Source organism: Desarmillaria tabescens, assembly GCF_030435595.1.
Source record: "Desarmillaria tabescens strain CCBAS 213 chromosome Unknown EV420scaffold_9, whole genome shotgun sequence".
In the NCBI taxonomy this organism is placed as follows: Eukaryota; Fungi; Basidiomycota; class Agaricomycetes; order Agaricales; family Physalacriaceae; genus Desarmillaria; species Desarmillaria tabescens.
In genome coordinates, this window is record NW_026848308.1 from 835864 (window position 1) to 859519 (window position 23656).

The 23656-nt window shown below is 48.9% G+C and overlaps 7 protein-coding genes across 7 annotated transcripts; all 7 read left to right on the forward strand.

Moving 5' to 3' along the window:
- The first annotated feature begins 1031 nt into the window (after window positions 1-1031).
- Window positions 1032-2745, forward strand: EV420DRAFT_1189316 (interferon-inducible GTPase-domain-containing protein). Its single transcript, XM_060466279.1, has 2 exons — window positions 1032-1150; window positions 1205-2745. Exon 2 carries the CDS (start codon window positions 1223-1225, stop codon window positions 2528-2530), a length of 1308 nt encoding a protein of 435 aa, XP_060334079.1. The 5' UTR covers window positions 1032-1150; window positions 1205-1222; the 3' UTR covers window positions 2531-2745.
- A 1107-nt stretch (window positions 2746-3852) lies between these two features.
- On the forward strand, window positions 3853-7887 carry EV420DRAFT_1304546 (P-loop containing nucleoside triphosphate hydrolase protein; the record flags this gene model as incomplete). The annotated part of the gene is made up of 3 exons (XM_060468460.1): window positions 3853-4263; window positions 4333-5122; window positions 6851-7887. The coding sequence occupies 3 exons, from the start codon at window positions 3853-3855 to the stop codon at window positions 7606-7608; spliced, it is 1959 nt and encodes a 652-aa protein (XP_060334080.1). The 3' UTR covers window positions 7609-7887.
- A 1234-nt stretch (window positions 7888-9121) lies between these two features.
- Window positions 9122-10741, forward strand: EV420DRAFT_1189673 (interferon-inducible GTPase-domain-containing protein). Its single transcript, XM_060466283.1, has 2 exons — window positions 9122-9205; window positions 9260-10741. The coding sequence occupies exons 1-2, from the start codon at window positions 9133-9135 to the stop codon at window positions 10483-10485; spliced, it is 1299 nt and encodes a 432-aa protein (XP_060334081.1). The 5' UTR covers window positions 9122-9132; the 3' UTR covers window positions 10486-10741.
- A 589-nt stretch (window positions 10742-11330) lies between these two features.
- EV420DRAFT_1189675 (interferon-inducible GTPase-domain-containing protein) lies at window positions 11331-12983 on the forward strand. Its single transcript, XM_060466284.1, has 3 exons — window positions 11331-11401; window positions 11452-11484; window positions 11539-12983. Exon 3 carries the CDS (start codon window positions 11547-11549, stop codon window positions 12846-12848), a length of 1302 nt encoding a protein of 433 aa, XP_060334082.1. The 5' UTR covers window positions 11331-11401; window positions 11452-11484; window positions 11539-11546; the 3' UTR covers window positions 12849-12983.
- A 432-nt stretch (window positions 12984-13415) lies between these two features.
- Window positions 13416-15052, forward strand: EV420DRAFT_1524994 (uncharacterized protein). The gene has a single exon (XM_060472358.1). The coding sequence runs from the start codon at window positions 13579-13581 to the stop codon at window positions 14587-14589; it is 1011 nt and encodes a 336-aa protein (XP_060334083.1). The 5' UTR covers window positions 13416-13578; the 3' UTR covers window positions 14590-15052.
- Window positions 15053-15768: 716 nt separating this feature from the next.
- Window positions 15769-17669, forward strand: EV420DRAFT_1189632 (interferon-inducible GTPase-domain-containing protein). Its single transcript, XM_060466282.1, has 2 exons — window positions 15769-16023; window positions 16074-17669. Exon 2 carries the CDS (start codon window positions 16147-16149, stop codon window positions 17419-17421), a length of 1275 nt encoding a protein of 424 aa, XP_060334084.1. The 5' UTR covers window positions 15769-16023; window positions 16074-16146; the 3' UTR covers window positions 17422-17669.
- Window positions 17670-18568: 899 nt separating this feature from the next.
- Window positions 18569-20017, forward strand: EV420DRAFT_1189707 (interferon-inducible GTPase-domain-containing protein). Its single transcript, XM_060466285.1, has 3 exons — window positions 18569-18771; window positions 18826-18882; window positions 18936-20017. The coding sequence occupies exon 3, from the start codon at window positions 18954-18956 to the stop codon at window positions 19926-19928; it is 975 nt and encodes a 324-aa protein (XP_060334085.1). The 5' UTR covers window positions 18569-18771; window positions 18826-18882; window positions 18936-18953; the 3' UTR covers window positions 19929-20017.
- Window positions 20018-23656: the final 3639 nt, after the last annotated feature.

Consider the following 23656-nt stretch of genomic DNA (forward strand, 5'->3'; position numbering starts at 1 on the left):
GACATGCTTTACGACGAAGGAGGGAACTGTAGGTATAAGCGATCCGTCAATAGCGATACATATGGTGAGTTGCACGTATGCTTGGTTTGTCTTCGTCCCTTGAGGTGCCTGCAGGAGTCGACATCTCAAGAAAAGGATATCTATGACGACGAATGATTGGTCTGACGCCTTCAGCAACAGTTCACGTCGAGTCGAATGCAATATACTCGGATGAAGGGCCACAGGACGCCACACTGAAGGCGACGGATGTTCAACATTGGTCTGGTGATAACGGGAGGTGGTCTATAGTCGTGAGGGCATGTAGGCGGGATGCTTCACGGTGACCATGCTCATTAATCACCAAATCACTTCAGGAAATGTATTAGCATGAAGTGACAGATATCAGTAAGTACTCCAATGTGAAATCTAGCACCGTTGCTGATCAAAAAACAGCCGCCTGTTTTACACACGCTGTTTGTCACCCTCGCTTTTTCACTATCAGGCGCCATCTCCCTTCGTACCATCGTGCAGCAGGCCGCTTATCGCTTCCATCTCCGTGATGCTCCTGTGATGGTGTGAAGGATAGTAACGTTTAACTTTTGTGTGAAGGCACAGGAAACCGCCGTCGTTACGCGAGGGGAGCGCCCGGCTCTCAAAGTGAACAGCTTCTGAATCATCACACAATGCACTCTTCTACCGTCAATCAATTTAGCTCCTGCCATGAGATGTGAGTTTCTTGACAGTCTTTCACTATGTCGCGGCTCATCGACTCTCATAGCAATGGAACGCCGGAGCTACAGTGCGACCGGTTAACGCGTGTAAACATGCCTCGACACTCATTCAAAGGTCATGACGAGAAACTGGAACGACCCCGATCACTGCGAGGTACCTTCGGATTGCAGCTCGAGTCCTGACATTGGGCGCTTCCCCAGAACTTCTGTGAAAACCTACGGGCCAGGGTGCACATCTTCACAAGTGGCTAACCAAGGGAAGACCAGTCAATACACGCAGCTAGGCGCGACAGCAGCACTTGCTAGCGGCGTACAAATATCACCACAGACAACTAGAGACCCCCTCTGCATCTTTCCGACCTCAGTCTTCCGGCCCTCATCTCTGGTCGTTGCATTTGCGTTGAAGTCTTCGTCAGAGTAACTTTGCATCTGTATACAAGGTATTCGATACCGCTGAAGCCGAAACCCTCATTGCTGACATTCATGCTCTCTAGTCCTCAGATCCATTTGCAATGGGTGGTGCGGTATCCGCAGTATCCCGGGTAGTCCCCTTTGTAGGGGGTGTCATCCCGGCAATCCTTGGTGCAATCGTTGGCAGTAGAGTCAAAGAAAACCCGACGATGTCCGTTATCGATGCGCGGCTCCGGAAGGCAGAGGCAGAGGCAGAGGAGGCCCGACGACATATGGAGCAGCTCGAACGAGAGAAGCAGGCGCAACTGGAGATGATCAGAGTCCAGCAGGAGGCTTCACAGAGAGCTGCTCAACTCGCCGAGCAGCTTGAGCAAGAGAAGCAGGCGCAGGCTGAGAGAATCAGAGTCCAACAAGAGGAGGCGCAAAGCGCGGCTCAAAATGCCCAACAATTGGAGAGGGAGAAGCAGGAGCAGATGGAGAATGCCAGGAGGGAACGCGAAGCAGCTCAGAGGGCGACCCAGGCTGCTAACGAGTTGCAAGGGCAAGTACAGAAGAAGGAGGCGGAAATGAAGAAGATTTTAGAGGAGCAGCAGGAGATGGAGGCAAAGTGGAAGAAGGGTATTCATCCGGTTGAATGGCCTTCTCGCGAGCAGTTTGAGGCGAACAAGCGACGTTTTTACAAGGAGGGAAAGTTCCATCTCGCTATCGCTGGAATTTCGGGAACGGGAAAGTCATCTCTCATCAATGCCTTTCGAGGTGTCTGGGACGATGAACCAGGTGCCGCTGCGACCGATATCGTTGAAAGCACCGCCGTTGTCACTCCTTACCCCGATCCCAATCCCGCCAACCCATTCATTTGGTTCGACGTCCCAGGTTCAGGCACTCTGGCGTGTTCTGATTGGACCTACTTTAACGACCAAGGTCTCTACATTTTCGACGCTATTATCGTCTTGTTTAACGATCGCTTCACTGCCACTGACATCGCTATCTTGAAGAACTGCGGGCGATACAAAATCCCGACCTACATCGTTCGCTCCAAATCTGACATCCACGTCGAGAATCTGGTCAAGAAGAAGCGGCGTGGAGCTGGCGCGAGGCGGGACCCTGCCAAGGTATATGATGAGGCTTGCAAAGAGTACATCACGAAGACGCAGGAGAGCGTCAGGCTGAATTTGATGAAGAACGATCCTCCTATTCGGTCGCAGAAGATGTATGCTGTCTCCCGGGATACGCTGACGATGGTTGTCCGACAGGAGGTGCTCGATGATAGTCTCGTGCTCAGTGAGTATGAGCTCTTGAGGGACATCCTCCAGGACGCGTATTCGCGACGATCTGAGAAGTCGTACGGCACGATGTCGGATCTCATGAAAAAGGCTGGCATGGATATCCTCCGTTTCTTTACTAGCTGAGGGTGTACTTCCTCTACTGCCCCCTGTTACGGTCATTTGCGGACGCTTTTGTTACAGTGGTGTTCTTTGGTATCTTTAATATTTTAGGCTGACCTTTTCCCGTTTCATTACTCATGTGTTTTACGCGCAGTTCGAATTGATCTTGAATTTACCCTGGCCTTTTCTTCGGTACAATCCGTTATGACTGTCTGCTCTGCTCAAAAACTTAGTATCTAAGTATGATCCAGAGCGTCTGTGCATACTCCGTCGCATATCAGCCGCGTCATCCTGCTCTGTCAGCGTGCCTACCGTTATTCATGTCCATATTCAGGGAATTCTCGTCATCTTGATCGATTTAAAGCTGTTTTCTGGGCGTTGAGTTCAACTCTCGAAGGACAAGACGGCAATATGCATCCTCAATCATGTGGGAACTGTCAGATACAAAAGATGGATGCGACAATTCATTCACACTGTGCGGGTTCCTCTTACTTCCTTTCGGTTCGCCTTCCACATTCCCAATCTAACTACTCAAGGTAATTCAGTGACTCTGCCCTTGGTAACGAACTTATTTTTTCTCAGGTCCATATGGCATTCGCAAAGCGCTTAGAACATTTCTCACAGTACGCCTTCAAGTTCACACTATCACTTCGTTGTGATCAGGTTCTTATGGCGCCTCACCCTTTCTCCGCTCTGTAATACAATAAAATGCTGTCCCATGTCAACGAAACTTTGACTTTGCTGTGCTTTTCACCGCTGTCAACGTCTAGCGCCCTCAGGGGCTTGTCACTAGGACCATGAAGATCTCCGCTTTCATCCCCACACAATGGAAACATATCTTTTGTCTCGTACTTTTCCTGGTTCTAGCGCGCCTTTCAATTGATGATGACTAATAGATTTCCACGATCTGCGAGGCAACTTGAAGATCTGTGATTCCGTATATTCTTGGCTATTCTAGAGCAGAAAAAGATCAGATAGCGGCTATCTTGCGAAGCTCTTCAGGATTGGTTGCGACGAAGATCTAGGTTCATAGTTATATAAGAATTTCTACACAGGATTCTGGTTTTTCGTCGGTTCCCCACTTGATTCACCGCCTACTTCGCCCTCGACAGTATTGCTCCTGCATTTTTTCCCCGTGTATTGCTCGAATTACCGCCATTCAAGTTCGTTGTAAGTGTTCAGGACAAGTTAATATGATACTTGCTCTTACTCGCTCGTCGTAGATACCAAAGTTTGACAATTTCGACACCTCGTTTGGACATCCTCCGTTGAAAGGTACGCAGCACCAATCAGAGATGGTCTCTCACTTCTCAACATAAAATGTCGTAGCTTGCTATCTCTAAAACATGGGTGCGGCTGTCTCTATCATTGCAAGCGTAGCTGCAGTTGCGATCCCCGCCATTATTGGCGCAATCAGAGGCAGCAGAGTTGAAGAAAACCCGACTATGCGAGCTATCGAAGAACAGCACAGAAGGGAGGAAGAAGAGAGAGCCGAAGCTCAACGACGCGCCGAGCAATTGGAACGAGAGAGGCAAGAGCAGGCCGAAAGACTCAGGAGGGAGGAAGAGGCAGCCCAGAGAGCGGCGCAACATGCGGAGCAGCTGGAGAGGGAAAAGCAGGCTCAGGCCGAGAGAATCCGAGTCCAGCAAGAAGATGCACAAAGGGCGGCTCAACACGCACAACAATTGGAGAAGGAGAAACAGGAACAGGCGGAGAATGCCAAAAGAGAGCGAGAGGCAGCTCAGAGGGCGGCACAGGTTGCCAACGAGTTGCAAGAGCAGATGCGGAAGAAAGAGGCTGAGATGAAGGAAGTTTTGGAAGCCCAGAAGGCGATGGAGGCCAAGTGGAACGCAGGGATTCGTCCGGTTGAATGGCCTTCCAAGGAGAAATACGAAGCGATGAAACGACGTTTTTACAAGGAGGGAAAGTTCCATCTCGCCATCGCTGGAATTTCGGGAACGGGAAAGTCATCTCTCATCAACGCCTTTCGAGGCATATGGGACGACGAACCAGGTGCCGCCGCGACTGATATTGTTGAAAGCACTGCCGTCGTTACTCCTTACCCAGATCCCAATCCAGCCAACCCCTTCATTTGGTTCGACGTCCCGGGTTCAGGCACTCTAGCATGTTCTGATTGGACCTACTTTAACGACCAAGGTCTCTATATTTTCGACGCTATCATCGTTTTGTTCAACGATCGCTTCACCACCACCGACGTCGCTATCCTGAAGAACTCTGAGCGATACAAAATCCCGACCTACATCGTTCGCTCCAAATCTGACATCCACCTTGATAACATTATCCAGAAGAAAAGGCGGGGAGCTGGTGCCAACGCTAATCCCGCCAAAGTCCTTGATGAGGCTCGCAAGGAGTATATTACGAGGACCCAGGAGAGCGTCAGGTTGAATTTGATGAAGAACGATCCTCCTATTCAGTCGCAGAAGATGTACGCCGTCTCACGAGATACGCTGACGATGATTGTCCGGGAGGAACCGCTCGACTCGGATAGCCTTCTGCTGAACGAGTATGAGCTCTTGAAGGACATCCTTCAGGACGCGTATTCGCGACGTTCTGAGAAGTCGTATGGCACGATGTCGGATCTCATGAAGAAGACTGGTATGGACATCGTTAAACTCTTTACAAAGTAACAAAGCCAAGTTCTTTCCGTATTTCATATACTGTCCATGTGCTTTTTTGGTTCCAAAATATCGTTCTTTATCGCTTTTGCCTTATTCAATTGATTCGCCATTCTGTTATTTATCTGCTGTCTAAATTTGCTTGACTTTATTTCAGCTTCTTCACAATATCCTTCAGCAATCGCTCGCTGCCTTTTCTGTAAAATTGAAACCAGGGGTTCTCTCCACTGGCACAGATTAAACAGCAGCTTCGTATGCGGTGAAACGTTCCTGGCGGTCCACTTGGGTGTTCCTTTTTGGGACTACGTACCAGTTTTCTAGCCTCTAACTTCTTCAATACGAACCACTTCCGATGAAACGCTACGGCCTCTTCCGACGGTCACATCCCAACTGACTATGGCTCCGCGCGCCAAAGGCCGTAGATTCCAATCAGTGAATCTTTTTTTCATGTTCATAACAGGCTTCTCTCTATGGTACTGTCAGATTTCTTGATGGAAGCACGGTGTCCTCTCTTTTGCACCTTCACGAGCTCTTCTACAACAGACACCATTCACATTATGCTACATGCTAGCGATGAAGTCCTTCGTGGCACTCTGGTGGGCGCTTCATAGTGGCAACGCCTTCACCGCATCTCATGCGCGTCCACCCATACGGACGTCTTCCATCCCTCACCGGCACCTCATGAACATGTCACCTTAACTTGGAGGATCAGCCCATTCATCTCGTGTTCTTGTGGTGTGCAATGTGAGGATGTGCGGTCATGCCGAGTAATGACTGCTCATCGATAACTATACTGCGACTACAATTTCGGTGTTGAAGCTGTAGGACGGTCCCCGAATTCCACACCTTAGCGCCAGCGCATTGTTTTGTATCTTCTTCTGTGAAAAGAGATCAAGTAGCGGCTACGTGTGACGAGACAGTGCAATGCGCAGTTCAACGACACGTTGAAGCTGTGGTCATATTAGTTTTCTTACGAAAACTATAAGTATCTTCATGGAATGTCTTTTTGAATCAACACTTGCTTGGTCGCTTTCTTTGTCTTTGATCGTGTCGCCATCAGCAAAGGCTACGTTCGCCAATAATCACCACTTTTGTCACTTGGCGCCATCGGAGCTTCATTGTATGGCTCATAAAACAGCCTGGCATGTCACATACTAATTCATTGAAAGGTGCTGAAGCTCGACGGTTAACGTTTCATCCCTAAAGGACCTTTGTTATTTCGCAGAAAGGTACGCAGAACATGTCAAAAATACCAAAATATCTCACTGATGTCGCCTTCATCAAAGTATGGGGAGTGGCGGATCCGCTCGTAGGCGCCGTAGGGAAGAACACAATCGGGCGATGGCGGCTATCGAGGAACAGCACAGAAGGCAAGAGGCAGAGAGAGTTGAAGCTCAACGACGCGCTGAGCAATTGGAACGAGAGAGGCAAGCGCTTGCTGAAAGACTGAGGATCGAGCAGGAGGCAGCCAGGAGAGCGGCAGAACACGCTAAGCAGCTGGAAAGAGAGAGGCGGGCCCAGGCTGAGAGAATCCAGGCCCAACAGGCGGAGGCGCAAAGGGCGGCTCAACACGCACAACAATTGGAGAAGGAGAAACAGGAACAGGCAGAGAATGCTAGAAGAGAACGAGAGGTAGCTCAGAGGGCGGCACAGGTTGCCAACGAGTTGCAAGAGCAGATTCGGAAGAAAGAGGCTGAGATGAAGGAAGTTTTGGAGGCCCAGAAGGAAACGGAGTCCAAGTGGCACTCAGGTATTCATCCGGTTGAATGGCCTTCCAAGGAGAAGTACGAGGAAACCAAACGTCGTTTTTACACGGAGGGAAAGTTCCATCTCGCCATCACTGGGATTTCGGGAACCGGCAAGTCGTCTCTCATCAACGCCTTTCGAGGCATATGGGATGACGACGAGGGTGCTGCTATGACCGATATCGTTGAAAGCACCTCGGTTGTTACTCCCTACCCAGATCCGAATCCCGATAACCCTTTCGTCTGGTTTGATGTACCGGGCTCGGGAACGCTTGCGTGCTCTGATTGGACCTACTTCAACGATCAAGGCCTCTACATTTTCGACGCCATCATCATCCTATTCAACGACCGCTTTACCGCCACCGACATCGCTATCTTGAAGAACTCTGAGCGATACAACATCCCGACCTATATCGTTCGCTCTAAATCCGACATTCACGTTGAGAATATCATCAAGAGGAAGAGGCGAGGAGCTGGCGCGAGGAGAGACCCTGCCAGCATTCTTCATGAGGCTTGCAAGGAATACCTCACGAGGACGCAGGAGAGTGTTCGGTCAAATTTGATGAAGAATGATCCTCCTATCCGTTCGAAGAAGTTGTATGCTGTTTCCCGGGACACCTTAACGATGGTGGTCCGAGATGAGCCACTCGAGGATGCTCTCGTTCTCAACGAACCAGAGCTGTTGAAGGATCTCCTTCAGGATGCCTACTCACGGCACTGAGTCGTCGGCGGGTACGATGGTGGATCTGAAGAAGATTGGCGTGGACATCGTTGGATTATTTACAAACTAGGTTCTCCTTTACGAATTTTTTCTTTTTTCCATATGCGTTATAGGGCAGTGTTTTCCTTGAATTTGTCTTTGGTTTTAGTTCAGCTTGGTTCTGTACGTCGTAGTTCAAATTCACTTCACCTTGTTATTTAATTTGTCAGCATGCATTGATTGACTTCTCAAATTCAGACTCTGTATTTCAGTTACATGTCCAATGCTTTCTGAGGGACTAGGGAGGGAGGAGAACTTCGAAGGAATGACTTGGAAGAGCGGTAGGTGGCGTGGGAATAAGTGAACTCGCCTCTTTCCGTCTACCACGATTTCGAGGGTTATCTCAAAGGTGCAACCATACACTCGATTCCGACCACGAAAAAGATATATATAACTACCGGAATTACTGCAGTTCCTTGTGATTAAGGAAGGATGTCGATTTGGGCTTAGGGTCGGGTGCGTCTGTGTGACTTACAATTGATTCGCTCTTTCTCATTTGGTATTCGCACAGGCGATGCATGCATTTTACCGAAGAGTCCCAAAAGAATTGCCAGGTGCTCAGCGATAGAATCTACTCAATGGAGGTCCCACTCTTCACGCCGTCGCGCATTGTCCGTACTTCCTGACTGCATATGCCTTGCGCTTCCAATGTTGCTATATTTGCTGTCCAGCCTGCAGGTGAAACAACATGATTTCCGTATCATGCAGTGCTGTATATGTAACGATATCCATGAAGACAATCAGTGAATCAACGTATGCGAAATCACATTACTATTGTTACTGTATATCATTGGTATCCCGCCAGAACAACGAGGACATTTGAGGCCTGTCAATGTGTACTTCTAACGTCGCGTTCATCGTTCCCCGAAAGTGAGGCAATAATATCGATTTTTGATCTTGGCTAATCCAATCTTCTCTGCAGATATCGCATAGCTGCACGGCGAGACATCACTAAGGCGTATCGATATACACGTTGGGTTCATGTTTTTGCATTCCGTGAAATGTAGAATGAATGTAAGGATCGTCACTGTTCTTATTCTGTTTGTGACGTACTTTCATGCTAGGCGTAGCATATCCTGCGAACATTTGAATCGATCTTAAGAAGCACACCTTCACCAATTTCACCTTTCTATGACAAGATGTGCGAAACCTCTCACTCTTATGCGGTCCTAAGCAAGCGTCTATCATCCTCATGGCCGTTTCATCACACTAGTGAAGTGTACTCGTCTCTAACAGCCGACATTGCACCGCAAAGTGGCACCCTGCAATTCTCTGGCTCTGGCGCAGTTCCGCACCATCGATACCCAGCATACCTAACGTGATCCCTGGGAGGCTGCCCTCGTGTCTCAAACTATAGGGTCTAGAACTTGGTGTATCTTTGGTATTTCGGGACCATTGGACTAGCACCGATATCTTAGCCACTACCAACACGCTTGAAACGAAACTCAAATGTATCGCTGTAAGTTTTCATATATATGTGTGTGTATGCATATGCTCACCTGCTCTCAGATCCTCAAGTTACATTTCGTTGGGCAACCTCTTGCAGTTTCGCTACTTGGTACGTGGCCCTTTTCCAGCTCGATCTTCTATTTCTAATAGTCATAATTCTTAGTTATCATCCTCACTTGTCAAATTATGGGAAACGCCCCATCCAGTGCCATCGTCGGTGTTGCTGCTGCGACTTTTTCTGCCCTCGGGGCCATCCGAGGCAGGAGAATTGAAGATAACCCAACAATGATTTCTATTGACGAACAGCTCCGGAGAGCAGAGGCAGAGCAGGAGGAATCTTTACGTCTCACCGACCAGTTGGAGAAAGAGAAGCAGGAGCTAGCTGATAAGGCCGCAAAGCAGCGAGAGACAGCAGAGAGGGCAGCTCAAGCGGTCGAAGAGCTGAAGAAGAAGAAGCAGCAACAGTTGGATGATATTAGAAAGGAGCGTGAGGCAGCTCGGAGGGCGACTCAAATGGCCGATGAGATGAAGGAGCAAATACGGAAGAAGGACGAAGAGATGAGGAGGATTCTAGACGCGCAGAAGGAGTTAGAGGCAAAGTGGAAGAAAGGGATTCACCCGGTCGAGTGGCCGTCTAGAGAACAGTACGAGGAGAACAAACGACGATTCTACAAGGAGGGGAAAATTCATCTCGCCATTACTGGGTCATCAGGAAGCGGCAAGTCTTCCTTGGTGAACGCGGTACGAGGTCTCTGGGACGACGACGAGGGCGCTGCTTCTACCGATGTCGTTGAAACCACCTCAGTTGTGACTCCCTATCCCGATCCTGACCCCGCCAACCCTTTCATTTGGTTCGATGTCCCGGGCGCGGGAACACTCGCTTGTCCTGATTGGACTTACTTTAATGATCAAGGCCTCTACATTTTCGACGCTATCATCATCCTATTCAACGATTGCTTTACGGCCACAGACCTCGCAGTTCTTCAGAACTGTGCACGCTATATGATCCCCGCCTACATTGTCCGCACCAAATCTGACGTACACGTTGCCAACCTCGTCAGTAAAAAACAGCGGAATGCTGGTCGGAAGGCTGATCTTTCGAAGATCACCATGGAGGCTCGTAAGGAATACGTCGCGACCTCGCAGAAAACTGTCAACCTTAATCTGGCCAAGAACGACCCTCCTCTTCCGTTACAGAAAGTGTATGCTGTCAGCAGGGATACGCTTACGCATATTGTCCGGAGGGAATCAGAGGACCTCGAAGACTGCATAGTCCTCGATGAACACGAGCTGCTGAGGGATGTACTTCAAGACGCGTATTGGCGACGCTCGATGAAATCGATTCCGCTTCATCCACGATCTAGGAAGGAAGACCCCATTTTGTTGTAATTTTCTACGAAGTATCCACTATATGTACCCTAATCGCTGTCCAAGTGTGCCCTGCCGCCTATCATTCCGGATCTTTGACTCACAAACTGCTCCTGGAAGCTCTGCTCTACGCCGATCGTCAAACCTGTTCCCTCTTGAACATCCGTGGTAATTTCCAATAGCACACCTTCACATTACTCCCTAGGTTCAAGTGAGTGTAAGATATAGCCGGTCATTGGTCATGAAAGCGCATCCCAAGGGTGTATGGTTGTGGCCTTGCCTCCACGATGTCAGCGTTTACCAGCGTTGAACTCGTCACATTATATCGATAGAAAGATGGTCCTGTGTCGTCTTCACCCGGAAAGCTAGCACGAAGCGTAAAAGGAAGAATTCACACAGAGTGGGCGTGTTCGGTATGTTCCTTGTAACAACTGCAACTTGAATTGACTACGTAGACCCCATAGCGCCTTATGTGAATTAAGGGGCCTCAAGTTCCAAGGCAGTTATTAACTTTCCTTTCACACCGGCCATCCTACCTAACAGCGTCAATAAGCCTCTCGAAGTCCCTAAAATTGCCAAGATCACCACTATCATAACGCGCCGTTCTATGATGTTTCAAGTTCGCCATACGCAGTGGCTGCTCATAGGAATGAGGACTAAACTTCTGTGATAGGGATGAGTCACTGTACATCAGATCATGAATGCGGTCTCTGGTAAGTATATTCCTGGCTCGTTCATGAAATCAGATAATCAACTGGCGTCTACTCACTATACAGTACGAGCTACTCGAAGTGAAATCCCTCAAGATGGAAACTTCGGATGAATTACTTCGCACACGTTACAAGTATCTTCACAGTGGACTAATTCTCCCTCAGTCCCTCACCTGTGCCTCCATCCATCGCTGTAACGTCTTTCATCGTACCACGAAGACTCTTCTGTAAGTCTGAAAGACACACTATCGTAGTGCATATACTCAGTCGCCTTCAGACCCTACAGTTATAACATTTGACCCATCTCGTTGTAATGTAGCCAACACATAAATGAACGCTCCGTGTCTGATTGTAACGTTTTTAGCTGTCACCATGCCCAAGTCCGGGTCAACGTCCAAGTCCGAGTCAACGCCCAAGTCCGAGTCACCGTGGGGTTTCGCTCCTACACTTGTGGCAGCTGCCATTCCAGCCATCCTCGATTTTATTCGGGGCAACGAAGTTGAGGAAAACCCGACACTGGCCCTTATGGAAGAGCGATTTCGAAGAGAGAGAGAAGAATCCGACCGCCGCATCCAGAGGTTCCAGGACGAGGCGAACCAAGCTCGCAGCCATTCTGAACGGCTTCAGAGGGAGCAAGCAGATCTAGTCAACAAGACGAGGTTGGAGATCCAGAAGTTCCAGGACGAGGCAAACCAAGCTCGTGTCCACGTCGATCAGCTTCGGAGGGAGAATCAGGAGCAGGCGGATATAGCCAGGAGGGCGAAGCTGGATGCCGAGAACGCCGCCAAGGTCGTTAGCAAACTGCAAGACCAGGCAAAGCAGAAGGATGAGGAGTTGAAGAACATACAGGCAGCTCGGGAGGAAATCGAGGCGAGATGGAAAAAGGGGATTCGTCCTGTCGAGTGGCCTTCTCAGGAGCAGTATGAGAAGATCAAGCAGCAGTACTACAAGGAGGGGAAATTTCATCTCGCTATCGCCGGAATATCTGGAACCGGCAAGTCGACTCTCATCAATGCCTTTCGAGGTATTTGGGATGGCGAGGAGAATGCCGCTGGAACCGATGTTGTCGAAAGCACTTCAGTCGTGACTGCATACCCTGATCCAAATCCCTCTAATCCTTTCCTTTGGTTTGACGTCCCGGGATCAGGAACACTCTCGTGTTCGGATTGGACATACTTCAATAACCAAGGACTCTTCATCTTCGACGCCATCATCGTTTTATTCAACGACCGCTTCACCGCCACAGATGCCGCTATATTGAAGAATGCTGAGCGGTACAATATCCCCACCTATATCGTTCGCTCCAAATCCGACATACACATCGAGAACCTCGTTAAGAAGACACGGCGGGTGCCTGGCGCGAGACGCGATCCCGCCAAGGTTCTTGACGATGCGCGGAAGGAGTACATGAAGAAGACGCGGGATAGTGTTCGCACTAATCTGATGAAGAACGATCCACCACTTCGATCGCAGAAGATGTATGCCGTCTCTCGAGATACGCTTACCCTGATGATTCGGGAGGAGCCGCTTGAAGACAACGTTGTGCTCGATGAGTACGAGTTATGGAAGGACATTCTTCAGGATGCATTCTCACGACGATCAGAGAAGTCGTACGGCTCGATGACGGAGCTGATGAAGAAAGCTGGTTCTGGACTCTTAGGGCTGTTCTCGTAGTAGTGTGGCAAGTCTCGGGCATAACCTTCATCCACCTTCTTGCTGACGCTTGTTGATTTAATTTGTTCATGATTTTCTGTCACGGATTTTTTTCTTAGTTTGGTTTCGGGTACAGCCTGGTTCTTACCCTGTGGTATATTCGAACTGTAATTGATTTCCTCTTCCTCGTTACTTGTATTTGAAGCGCATCCTTCTCATTGGACGAAAAGCACGAGTTAGATTTTGTTTGAAATTTGTGCACCTCTACGCTCTTGAATGAATGTCACCGGTTTAACATAAAAATGTAAAAATGCGGCAAGAGAAGCACGACATACAATATATATTCAGCAACATTGACGTTCGAAACGGTTGAACTTCTGTTTCCTTGTGCATTACACAGGTGCGATATTGATCATTTGAGAATTCTGTGCAAATACGACATATCATCCAATCGTGTCCAGTGAGCGTGGCACGCTGTGGATTATGATAGACTCATGCAGTGGCGGGCCACTGTTGCATTGGCTTGGAAGTCACGAGGCGCGATCGCCGTGAGTCAAAAATACCATTCCTACGCCACAAGCGTGCTCCCTTTCGGTACGACGGCCACCTTCATCCGAAGGGACGAAGGGAACAGACTTTGCCACAGGCAAACCTCGGAATCGAGAGAGTGGGGGCTTGATGGAAGAGAACGACGTTCAGCACAAAGGCCGTCTCAGCACCGGTTATCGGTCCGATAGATAACCGGCTGGTAATGAAACGGTGCAATTTCGGATTGTTCACTTCGTTGGCACCACCAAGCATGCTGGCAACAGCGACTCTCCCAGACTCTCCCTCATTCTCTGCTCGTTTTTATGTCACCTCTCGCGATGTCGCTAGCAATTATCGACACACCACTGTCACGATCATTCCAACAGTTCCTGCCTCGCTCCCTCAAAATGCATCAACCATCTGCAATCCCGGGATTTCGCAGCAAGATTCAACGCGATGGACCCGATCTCGCGCTCAAGAGCGGAAGACAACTCTTCTGGAGTCTAGGACGAGTGGACGCGTACCAGATGTGGCACTGATATCGCTGATGGAAGGCCCTTATAGGCAGAGGGCGTCGAAGACAGCCCATTTCGACTCGGGGAGCACAGATGGGGCTTCCCAACGTATGTTCCCTTCCTCTGGCATTCTGACAAACTCAGAATCAGATATATGCATCTCCGATGACATCAACACCGAGGAGGCTCATGCTATGTTTTCCGACAGTGCAAGTCCAGCACCGGTCACATCGTCTGCCCCGCGACTCTCTCCAGGCCTTGCACAAGCCACCACGAAAGACCGTGCTCGATCTCATGCGCAAAAGCTGACGGTGCTGCTTCTGAAGCTTGGGAAGGCTGGACAAGTGCCGGATGAGGCGGAGTTATCGCTGATGAAGAATCGTTTTGGGCAGAGGGCGTCGCAAGCAACCCGTTTCAACTGGGGGAGCACAGATGGGGTTCCTCGACATATTGGTGCTCTACGCCCCCTCCTTACGCCTCCTCCCTCACCTATGGTTGTCTCGCCACCAATGTCGATATCTTCTCTTCACTGTTCTCCAGTGCAGGCACGAGATTTGACTCCAGCCGGTGACATAGGACCTTATTCTACTGCGTCGTCGACCTCCTCCATGCAACCTCATCCAATGCTCAGGCCTCTGGCCCTTTTCCCTCACGCGCAGCATCCCGACACTCAAGATCCCTGCTGTTTTGTGCATCAAAACCTCGCAAGGTCCTTCTGAGCAAAGAGAGGATCTCCCCTTACCGGATGAAGGGGTATCACTGCCTACTCTCAATGCTACAACTTTCGCCCAGTTTTCCCGTGAGGTTTTCCTAAGCAAATATCAGTCTTCCGCAGATGCAGACCTTGTCGTCAAACTCTCCCTGAGCGGCGATCTGGATTTGTCTGACGGGGGGGAGTCTGTCATCAACGATGAACCTTTTGACCACGGATATGTGGAATGGATCGAGAGCCAGCAGGACAACGACTTGCCGCTGGAGGAACCAGGCGATGACGCCGAGGATTATTCGGCCGGTTACGATGCATACGACAACTGCTACGAGGGTCTGGTGAACGATACTTACTAGTCCCAGGAGGACGCTGCTGATGAGGGTTACGATAGCCCAACATCGAGTCTCTGCACGGATGATTGAGTTAGCCCTGTGTATTTATTCTGCATGGTAAATATACATATTTGCTGCCACATTTTTCTTCTGTTTCCTGCCCGGTTCCAGTAGCCTGTATCGTATGACTGGTATCCAACTACCGCTTATCTATCAAGATGAATACTTCCCTTGCAAGTCACCTGCGATTGCGGTTCTCCTCATTTATTCCGGGAATCCCGATATCAGGGGAGAACGCACTCCAACTTTTCCTATAGTCAACATGTTATTTGTAATATTACCAGGTTTTGTTACTCAAGCATTTCCCCCTCTTCGCGCAGGACTCGGATATGCCACGCCTCGCGATAGCCCACCACTTCATCCCGAGAGTATATGGTTGTGGCCTTGCCTCCGCGATGTCAGCGCTTACCAGCGTTGAATTCGTCACATTACATCAACAGAAAGATGGCCCCGTGTCATCTTGATCCAGAAGGCTACTAGCACGAAGCGTAAAAGGAAGAATTCACACAGAGTGGGCGTGTTCGGTATGTTCCTTGTAACAACTGCAACTTGAATTGACTACATAGAACCCATAGCGCCTTATGTGAATTAAGGGGCCTCAAGTTCCGTGGCAACTATTAGCTTTCCTTTCATACCATGCCATCCTACCTAACGGCGTCAATAAGCCTCTCGAAGTCCCTAAAATTGCCAAGATCACCACTGTCATAACGCGCCGTTCAATGATGTTTCAAGTTCGCCGTGCACATTTGCTGCTTATAGCAATGAGGACTATACTTCTGTGATGGAAATGAGTCACTGTACATCAGATCACTGTGAATGCGGCCTGTGGTAAGTATATTCTTCGCTCGCTCATGAAATCAGATAATCAACTGGCGTCTACTCACTATATGGTACGAGTTACTTGAAGTGAAATCCCTCAAGATGGAAACTTCGGATGAATTACTTCGCACACGCTACAAGTATCTTCACAGTGGACCAATTCTCCCTCGGTCCCTCAGCTGTGCCTCCATCCATCGCTGTAACGTCTGTCATCGTACCACGAAGACTCTTCTGTAAGTCTGAAAGACACATTATCGTAATGCATATACTCAGTCGCCTTCAGATCCTACAATTATAACACTTAAACAAATTCTGCCTGTCTCACTGTATGTAGCCAACACAGAAATGAACGCCCCATGTCTGATTGTAATGTTTTAGCTGTCATGGCAGCATTGTGGGGGTACGCCGCGGCGACTGTCATTCCAGCCGTCCTCGGATTGATTCGGGGCAACAAAGTTAAGGAAAACCCGACACTGGCCCTTATGGAAGAGCGATTTCGAAGAGAGAGAGAAGAATCCGACCGCCGCATCCAGAAGTTCCAGGAGGAGGCGAACCAAGCCCGCAGCCATTCTGAACGGCTTCAGAGGGAGCAAGCAGATCTAGCCAACAAGGCGAGGCAGGAGATCCAGAAGTTCCAGGACGAGGCAAACAAAGCTCGTGTCCACGTCGATCAGCTTCGGAGGGAGAATCAGGAGCAGGCAGATATAGCCAGGAGGGCGAAACTGGATGCCGAGAACGCCGCAAAAATCGTCGGCGAGCTGCAAGACCAGGCGAAGCAGAAGGATGAGGAGGTGAAGAACATACAGACGGCTCGGGATGAAATGGAGGCAAAATGGAAAAAGGGGATTCGTCCTGTCGAGTGGCCTTCTCAGGAGCAGTATGAGAAGATCAAGCAGCAGTACTACAAGGAGGGGAAATTTCATCTCGCTATCGCCGGAATATCTGGAACCGGCAAGTCGACTCTCATCAATGCCTTTCGAGGTATTTGGGATGGCGAGGAGAATGCCGCTGGAACCGATGTTGCCGAAAGCACTTCAGTCGTGACTGCATACCCCGATCCAAATCCCTCTAATCCTTTCATTTGGTTTGACGTCCCGGGGTCAGGAACACTCTCGTGTTCGGATTGGACATACTTCAATAACCAAGGACTCTTCATCTTCGACGCCATCATCGTTTTATTCAACGACCGCTTCACCGCCACAGATGCCGCCATACTGAAGAATGCCGAGCGGTACAATATCCCCACTTATATCGTTCGCTCCAAATCCGACATACACATCGAAAACCTCGTTAAGAAGACACGGCGGGGGCCTGGTGCGAGGCGCGATCCCGCCAAGGTTCTTGACGATGCCCGGAAGGAGTACATGAGGAAGACGCGGGATAGTGTTCGCACTAATCTGATGAAGAACGATCCACCACTTCGATCGCAGAAGATGTATGCCGTCTCTCGAGATACGCTTACCCTGATGATTCGGGAGGAGCCGCTTGAAGACAACGTTGTACTCGATGAGTATGAGTTATGGAAGGACATCCTCCAGGATGCATTCTCGCGACGATCAGAGAAGTCGTACGGCTCGATGACGGAGCTGATGAGGAGAGCTGGTTCTGGACTTTTAGGGCTGTTCTCGTAGTAGTGTGGCAAGTCCTGGGCATAACCTTCGTCCACGTTCTTGCTAACGCTTGTTGATTTACTTTGTTCATCGTTTTCTGTCACGGATTTTTTCTAGTTTGGTTTCGGATTTTGCCTGGTTCTTACCCTGTGGTATATTTGGATTGTAATTGATTCCCTCTTCCTTGTTACTTGTATTTGAAGCGCATCCTTCTCATTGGACGAAAAGCATGAGTTTGATTTTTTGATATCTGTGCCCCTCTACTATGTTCTTGAGTAAATGTCGCCGGTTTGACATAAAAATGTAAAATACGGCAAGAGAAGCACGACATACACTATATATTCAGCAACACTGACGTTCGAAATGGTTGAATGGATAAGTTTCCTTCAAGTTGTGCATTAGGTGTGATATCCATCGTTGAATCGTTCGAGAATGTCGTGCAGGTGGAAGTCCAGAGGAACTGTACTGTGACACATCATCCAATCGTACCCAGCCAAGCGTGATGCGTTGTGGATTATGATAGGTTTATGGAGTGTCGGGCCACTGTCCGATTGGCTTGGACTCAGTCATGAAGGACCGGGTCGCCGGAAAATGCCAACATTCCCACGCCACAAGCGCGCTCCCTTTTGGTCTGACGGCCACCTCCCCGTCAGGCCTTGCGGTCTCATAACGAAGGACGCATGGTGAGATGGATGTCATTTCAGTGAGCGTCAGTATGTGATAGATCCTGTATTTTAATTCTGAGGGAGCTCGAGTCAAGGCTGCGGCACTGCACAGGCAGGACTTGGCAACATTCCTTGACTGTTCAGCGTCGAAATGACCTTCCAATGGCATGCCTTCACGGCTACCACGTCAATGATCAAACGAGGGCTCTTCATAGCGCTCCACCCTTTCCCCGCTCAGCACATCAAAAATGGAGTTTGATCATTATGATATATTCCCTTTCTTGCCACTTAAACTATCATTAGCAGCGTCTATCAGCCTCATGGTATTCCTCAACTCGTCCGTGGAAGGTGTTACGATTGTGTTATGTTTTTATCATCACACGGCGCGCGCTTCCAGTACCTCGGTCGTTACAGCTCACCTTGTGAAGTCACGAAACGTCGTGAGAGCTGCAGGCGGTTATGTGTGAACAGCCCTATACCAATCATTCGTTCCCAAGGTTTGACGTGTTTCTGATCTTCTGTGACAGAGCACTTACACTTATATAGGATAGTGAGGAACGTGAAGAAGCAGGTCTGAGCCTACGTACCCACCCATAAAGTGCACAGGGAACACTGCAGAGGTGCTTGCCCTTTGTCTGCGACGTGCAGTTTTTGTTTGCTTTATCTAGCTCTCTGATTTTCGCCTCTGTAGCACGTCTTCATCTCTGTCAGTATAGACGCAATACTTGTTTCTCTTTTTCTCTAACTTGTTTATGCCTAGATTTCAAAGTTGAGCTTCCAAGGCTTCGACTAGCGAAATATATTATTTGATCTTTAGGTATGCATTCTGTACGGTGACATCGACTCCTGGTTCCTGACTGTCATTCAAAGAAAATTCGACGTTCGACGATGGAAGAGCAACTCCGAAGACAGACACAAGATTCTTATCGTCGTGCCGAACAGCTCCAACGAGAGAAGCAGAACGAAGCCAACAATGCCCAGAGAGCGCAGCTGGAAACTCAGCAAGCGGTACAGCGCGCTAACCAGCTGCGAGAGGAGGCTAGAAAGAAGGATGAGGAGATAACAAAGGCGCTCCAGGCTCAGAAGGAAGTAGAGGCGAGATGGAGAAAGGGCCTCCGTCCTGTCGAGTTGCCTTCTAGGGAGCATTTCGAGGCGACCAAGCGACGTTTTTACAGAGAGGGCAAGTTCCATGTCGCCATCGCCGGGATATCAGGAGCCGGAAAATCATCTCTCATTAATGCGCTCCGGGGCATATGGGACGGCCAGAAGGGTGCTGCTTCAACTGACTATGTGGAGAGCACCTCGGTCGTTACTTCATACCCTGACCCTAATGCCGCAAAGCCTTTCATTTGGTTCGACGTCCCAGGATCGGGGACCCTCGCATGCTCGGACTGGACCTATTTCAATGACCAAGGACTCTATATCTTCGACGCCATTATTGTCCTATTCAATGACCGCTTCACCGCCACAGACGTAGCCATCTTGAAGAACGCCGGTCGATACAAAATTCCCACCTACATCGTTCGCTCCAAATCCGACGTACACGTTAACAACCTCTTCAAGAGGAAACGACGTAGGGCTGGTGCGGGGAGTGATCCTGCCAAGCTTCTTGACGAAGCGCGCAAGGAATTTATCACGAAGTCGCAGGAGAGCGTCAAACTGAATCTGATGAGGAATGATCCTCCTCTTCAGTTACAGAAGATGTATGCTGTCTCTCGGGACACGCTTACTTTGATTGTCCGAGAGGAGCCGCTCGAGGAGAACCTTGTGCTTGATGAGTTAGAGTTGTTGAAAGAGATACGCCAGGATGCGTGCTCGCGACGATCCCATAAATCGTACGCTTCGATGGCGGGTCTGTGGTAAATGGCTGGGCCTTCCACTATGATATGGACCGAGACATATTCTCATAGATTCGTTGCTATGCTCTTTATTTATCACTTTACCAATGTCCTCGTCTGCGATTTTTGTTACGGTTTTTCTATTTGATGTTTCCAGAATGATTTTGTTTCTTGTCGCGCTACTTGTCATTACCTTGTTATAACTAGTTCCTGTGATTATGTTCGCGTGCTTTCAATAAGTCCGTTTGTTTTTCATAAGATGCCTGCTTCAATGTGGCGATCTTTGAGACTGGTTCATTGTTTAGATCGTGTCTAGAGTTTCTGGAGGGGTAAGTTATGAATGGTCAATGACAGAAAGGTGAACTTGGGCCGTATAACTTACGGGTGCGTTCGTACTGAGTTTGATGCTACCTTCGGTATAAACACCCATGCATATCGCTTGAACAAGCTGTATTTGAGCTGCATGGTACATTGGGGAGTCGAACGGCCAGGGGCTCTTATTATCTGGAAAATTGCGTCAAATAATCGTCACCGAACTTGCCACGACTTATAGAACAAAACAGAAGCATCGATTCGCAGAGAGACCCAAGAGTTGTGAAGGTGTGCCAGACAGAGGAACATAATCCGTGATCGTTTCCTCGCGACGGGCCCTGAATAATACAGAACTTACTGAAATTTGAAAACGCGTCCGATTTCAATTATTGCTATTTCGAAAAATGATGAGATTCTCAAAATAAAATAAAAAAGCTTTGGCGTGACCAAAACTATCAAATACCAGCCCGATCTCAGCGCGCGCCATCTGAGACAACCTATGACGTCGATCGTCATAAGCCTCTGGGTGCGGGTTCGGAGGTGGCCAAAACTTTTTGATTCTTTTCAGGAATCTCATCATTTTTCAAAATTGCTATAATCCTTAGGCCAGTACGATTTCAGGCCCGGTGGCTACAGAAATTTCTTGATGTCCGTGGTTCTCAGAAGAGCTGACGTCATGAAGCAGAAATGGAGCATCGTGATCGGATTGACCCAATAAGGCTTCCTCCGGGCCACCATCTACACCACGAATCAACTGGCCCTACTAGTACCTTCATTGCTTGTCGCGTTGCTACTAGCTAGCATCCCTCAATGATTGTGTTCTTCTCGCTGCGAAGTAACCCAAGGACAGATTCCACCGAGAGCAGTAACAATTATCATGACCACGAGTATGGTAGTCGTCTGAGGATAACCGCCCCTTATCCGGAGATACAAAGAGAGGAAACACCAGAATATTGTACAAGACTAGGATAAATGCAGAGAAAGACGGTCCGAGAGCTGCGTATGCCCCGTTTATTACCTCTGACTTCATCTTACAAGGAATCCTACCTACAACTGATCTACCCGGGAAGATGCCAACTTTCTTATGAACATCAATACCTGCGAATGATAGACCATTTGTCAAGGATAATTGATGACCCTCTATGGACTACTGATCGTAGGTCAAATTTTTCGTTTTCCTTTCCATACAATATCTAAAAATATGTCAATCAGCATTTTTTTCCTGCGAGTCTGTTTCACTGTCAATGTCACCATATATCAACTTCTGAATGTCGAATCCGGAGTCCGTTTTCTATGTCATTCTATCTCGTCTGGCCAAGAATCGTCTAAACTTGACATCAAACACCATCCTCGGCCTCAAAGCAAGTCCCCCTTCCCCCTAGTCCCGCAAATTCTAGTGCGAATAGAATCTGGGCCGGCGGGATCTTTACCATCTTCATCCGTGCATCCACGTACGTTCCGATGCACACACCGGTGCCTCGTCGCCTCGAACTTCGCAAGAGTCCTTTTTTGATCAATACATTTTCATTTGGACTCCAGCTTCCCCGCTCAGAGTCCGCATTCAAGCTCACCTCCGTCTTTATTGCGGGCATTGCCGCGTTCCTGTAAGGATACAATGTATTGATGGCCTCGGAATGAACCAACAATACGTCGAAGATCGTTGTGCTCTCGGTGATCTTTTTCGTGTGTTCGATTCGGGCTTCATACTTAGCCTGGATCGCATAATATGCGATTTCTTGGTCTGGGGTCGCCAATCATTGGGTTTATAATTCAGACATGCTACTGTGACTGAGAAAACTACGATTTAGGGTCAAAAAGTGTGGGCAGCCTGATGTTGATGGAACGAGGAGGGAATATACCCTTTTTTTTTGCGCTTCTCCGAGCAGATATACATCGGTGTGGTGTCTCTATTTAGTTCAATAAGCTTTTTTATGACTGAACCTGTTCTTATCCAGTGATTCTCCGTTCAGTCACGAGAAAGGCTTCGAATAAGCCATCAACACTGTTATCGGACTATCGTCATAAAAGATAAAGATCGCGATCTCAATAGAACACCTTCTCTTCCTTTGTCCCGCTTTTGTCGTCAGAATCAGGACAAATCGCTCCACGGTGATGAGATGACATCTTGGCATCAACATCTATCCTAATATCCAGCTATACATTATCCAGTGATTTGCCGTGCTGAGACCAGCGACAGCGCCAACACTTTGTTCCTGGACTGTACGCTCAGTCGCATGTCTTCCAGGTACATCTTAGATAACTAAGAGGCCCAGACAAGACAGAAGAACGTTGAGTAGGAAGTCCGGACCCTCATTGCGTCACCTCGCCTCCAACGTTCCTGTCGAAAATAGGACTTCGTGATTGTTTATATCAACGCAAGCTCATAGCGCAGCTTGCCGAGGGGTTCCTGCTGTTCCGTCGTATGTTTATGTACCCACTGGAATCTGTCCCGACGGCACATTCCATTCTTCCTGGGAGACAAAGTATAGTAAACCGATCTGACGAATGAGGGGATGAGAATGACTTGTATCGCCTCTCGAGTCTCGCCGGAACCGGAGATCATAACGTTACAGAAGGTGGCGTTTCAGTCATAATTGAATGCTGCGATGGGGTTTGGCCTATCCCGTGGTCAGAAGATCGCAGGTCAAAGCGACTCCATGGGGCAGTTGGACAACGCACTAGTGCTGTTGGAGAAAAGCGCACCCCACCTCCGCAAAATGGACGTTCTCTTCACCCTGTGGCGCCGCGTTGTTAATCAGTTGGAAGCGAAGCATGTCTCGTCTTCGACTCGTGTACCCAGTCCGCGGTGTGTTCGAGGAGGTTTGACGGCGGAACTTCGTGAGATGTGTACGCCTGGAGGACCGCCTTCCGTGGCGTGATGCTTTTTGTATCGACCTGTATTTCTCCGTGGTTCTATAAAACCTTTCCCGAGGATATCGAGTACATTCTGCTTCCCAAATACCGATTTTTTGGGGAAACTCTGCGATGTTGTGGAATCATTTTCTCCGGTCTCGACGTTCAGCCCGGCTCTTCTACTTGGACTTGGCCTGGCCATGCTTAACTGCTTAACCTTCTAATAATTAATTTTGGGTCTCGGCCGAGGTTAGGCGCGCCGAGGTAGGCCTTCTCCTCGTCTTTGATTGCGTACGACTCGCAATAAGAGTCGTATGTCCTGACACAAATAGTAAAGGTGAACCAAGGGATAGGTTTTCTACAATTTTCGGAACTTCTCTTTGGCTCAATAGCGTAATCGGCGTGGAAATTAGATTGAATGGGAGGAATAGCTGCTTTAGTTGCTGCTCCCAGGAAGCTGCTGCAGTTATATCTTCCGGAATCATCGCCTGTTCAATGTTCCTGCATGTCCTGTGCACTCGGCCTCCCGAACCTCCGATCATATAATTGAGGCAACTTGGGCCCTGTGGCGTCCGGACCGCTTCCTTC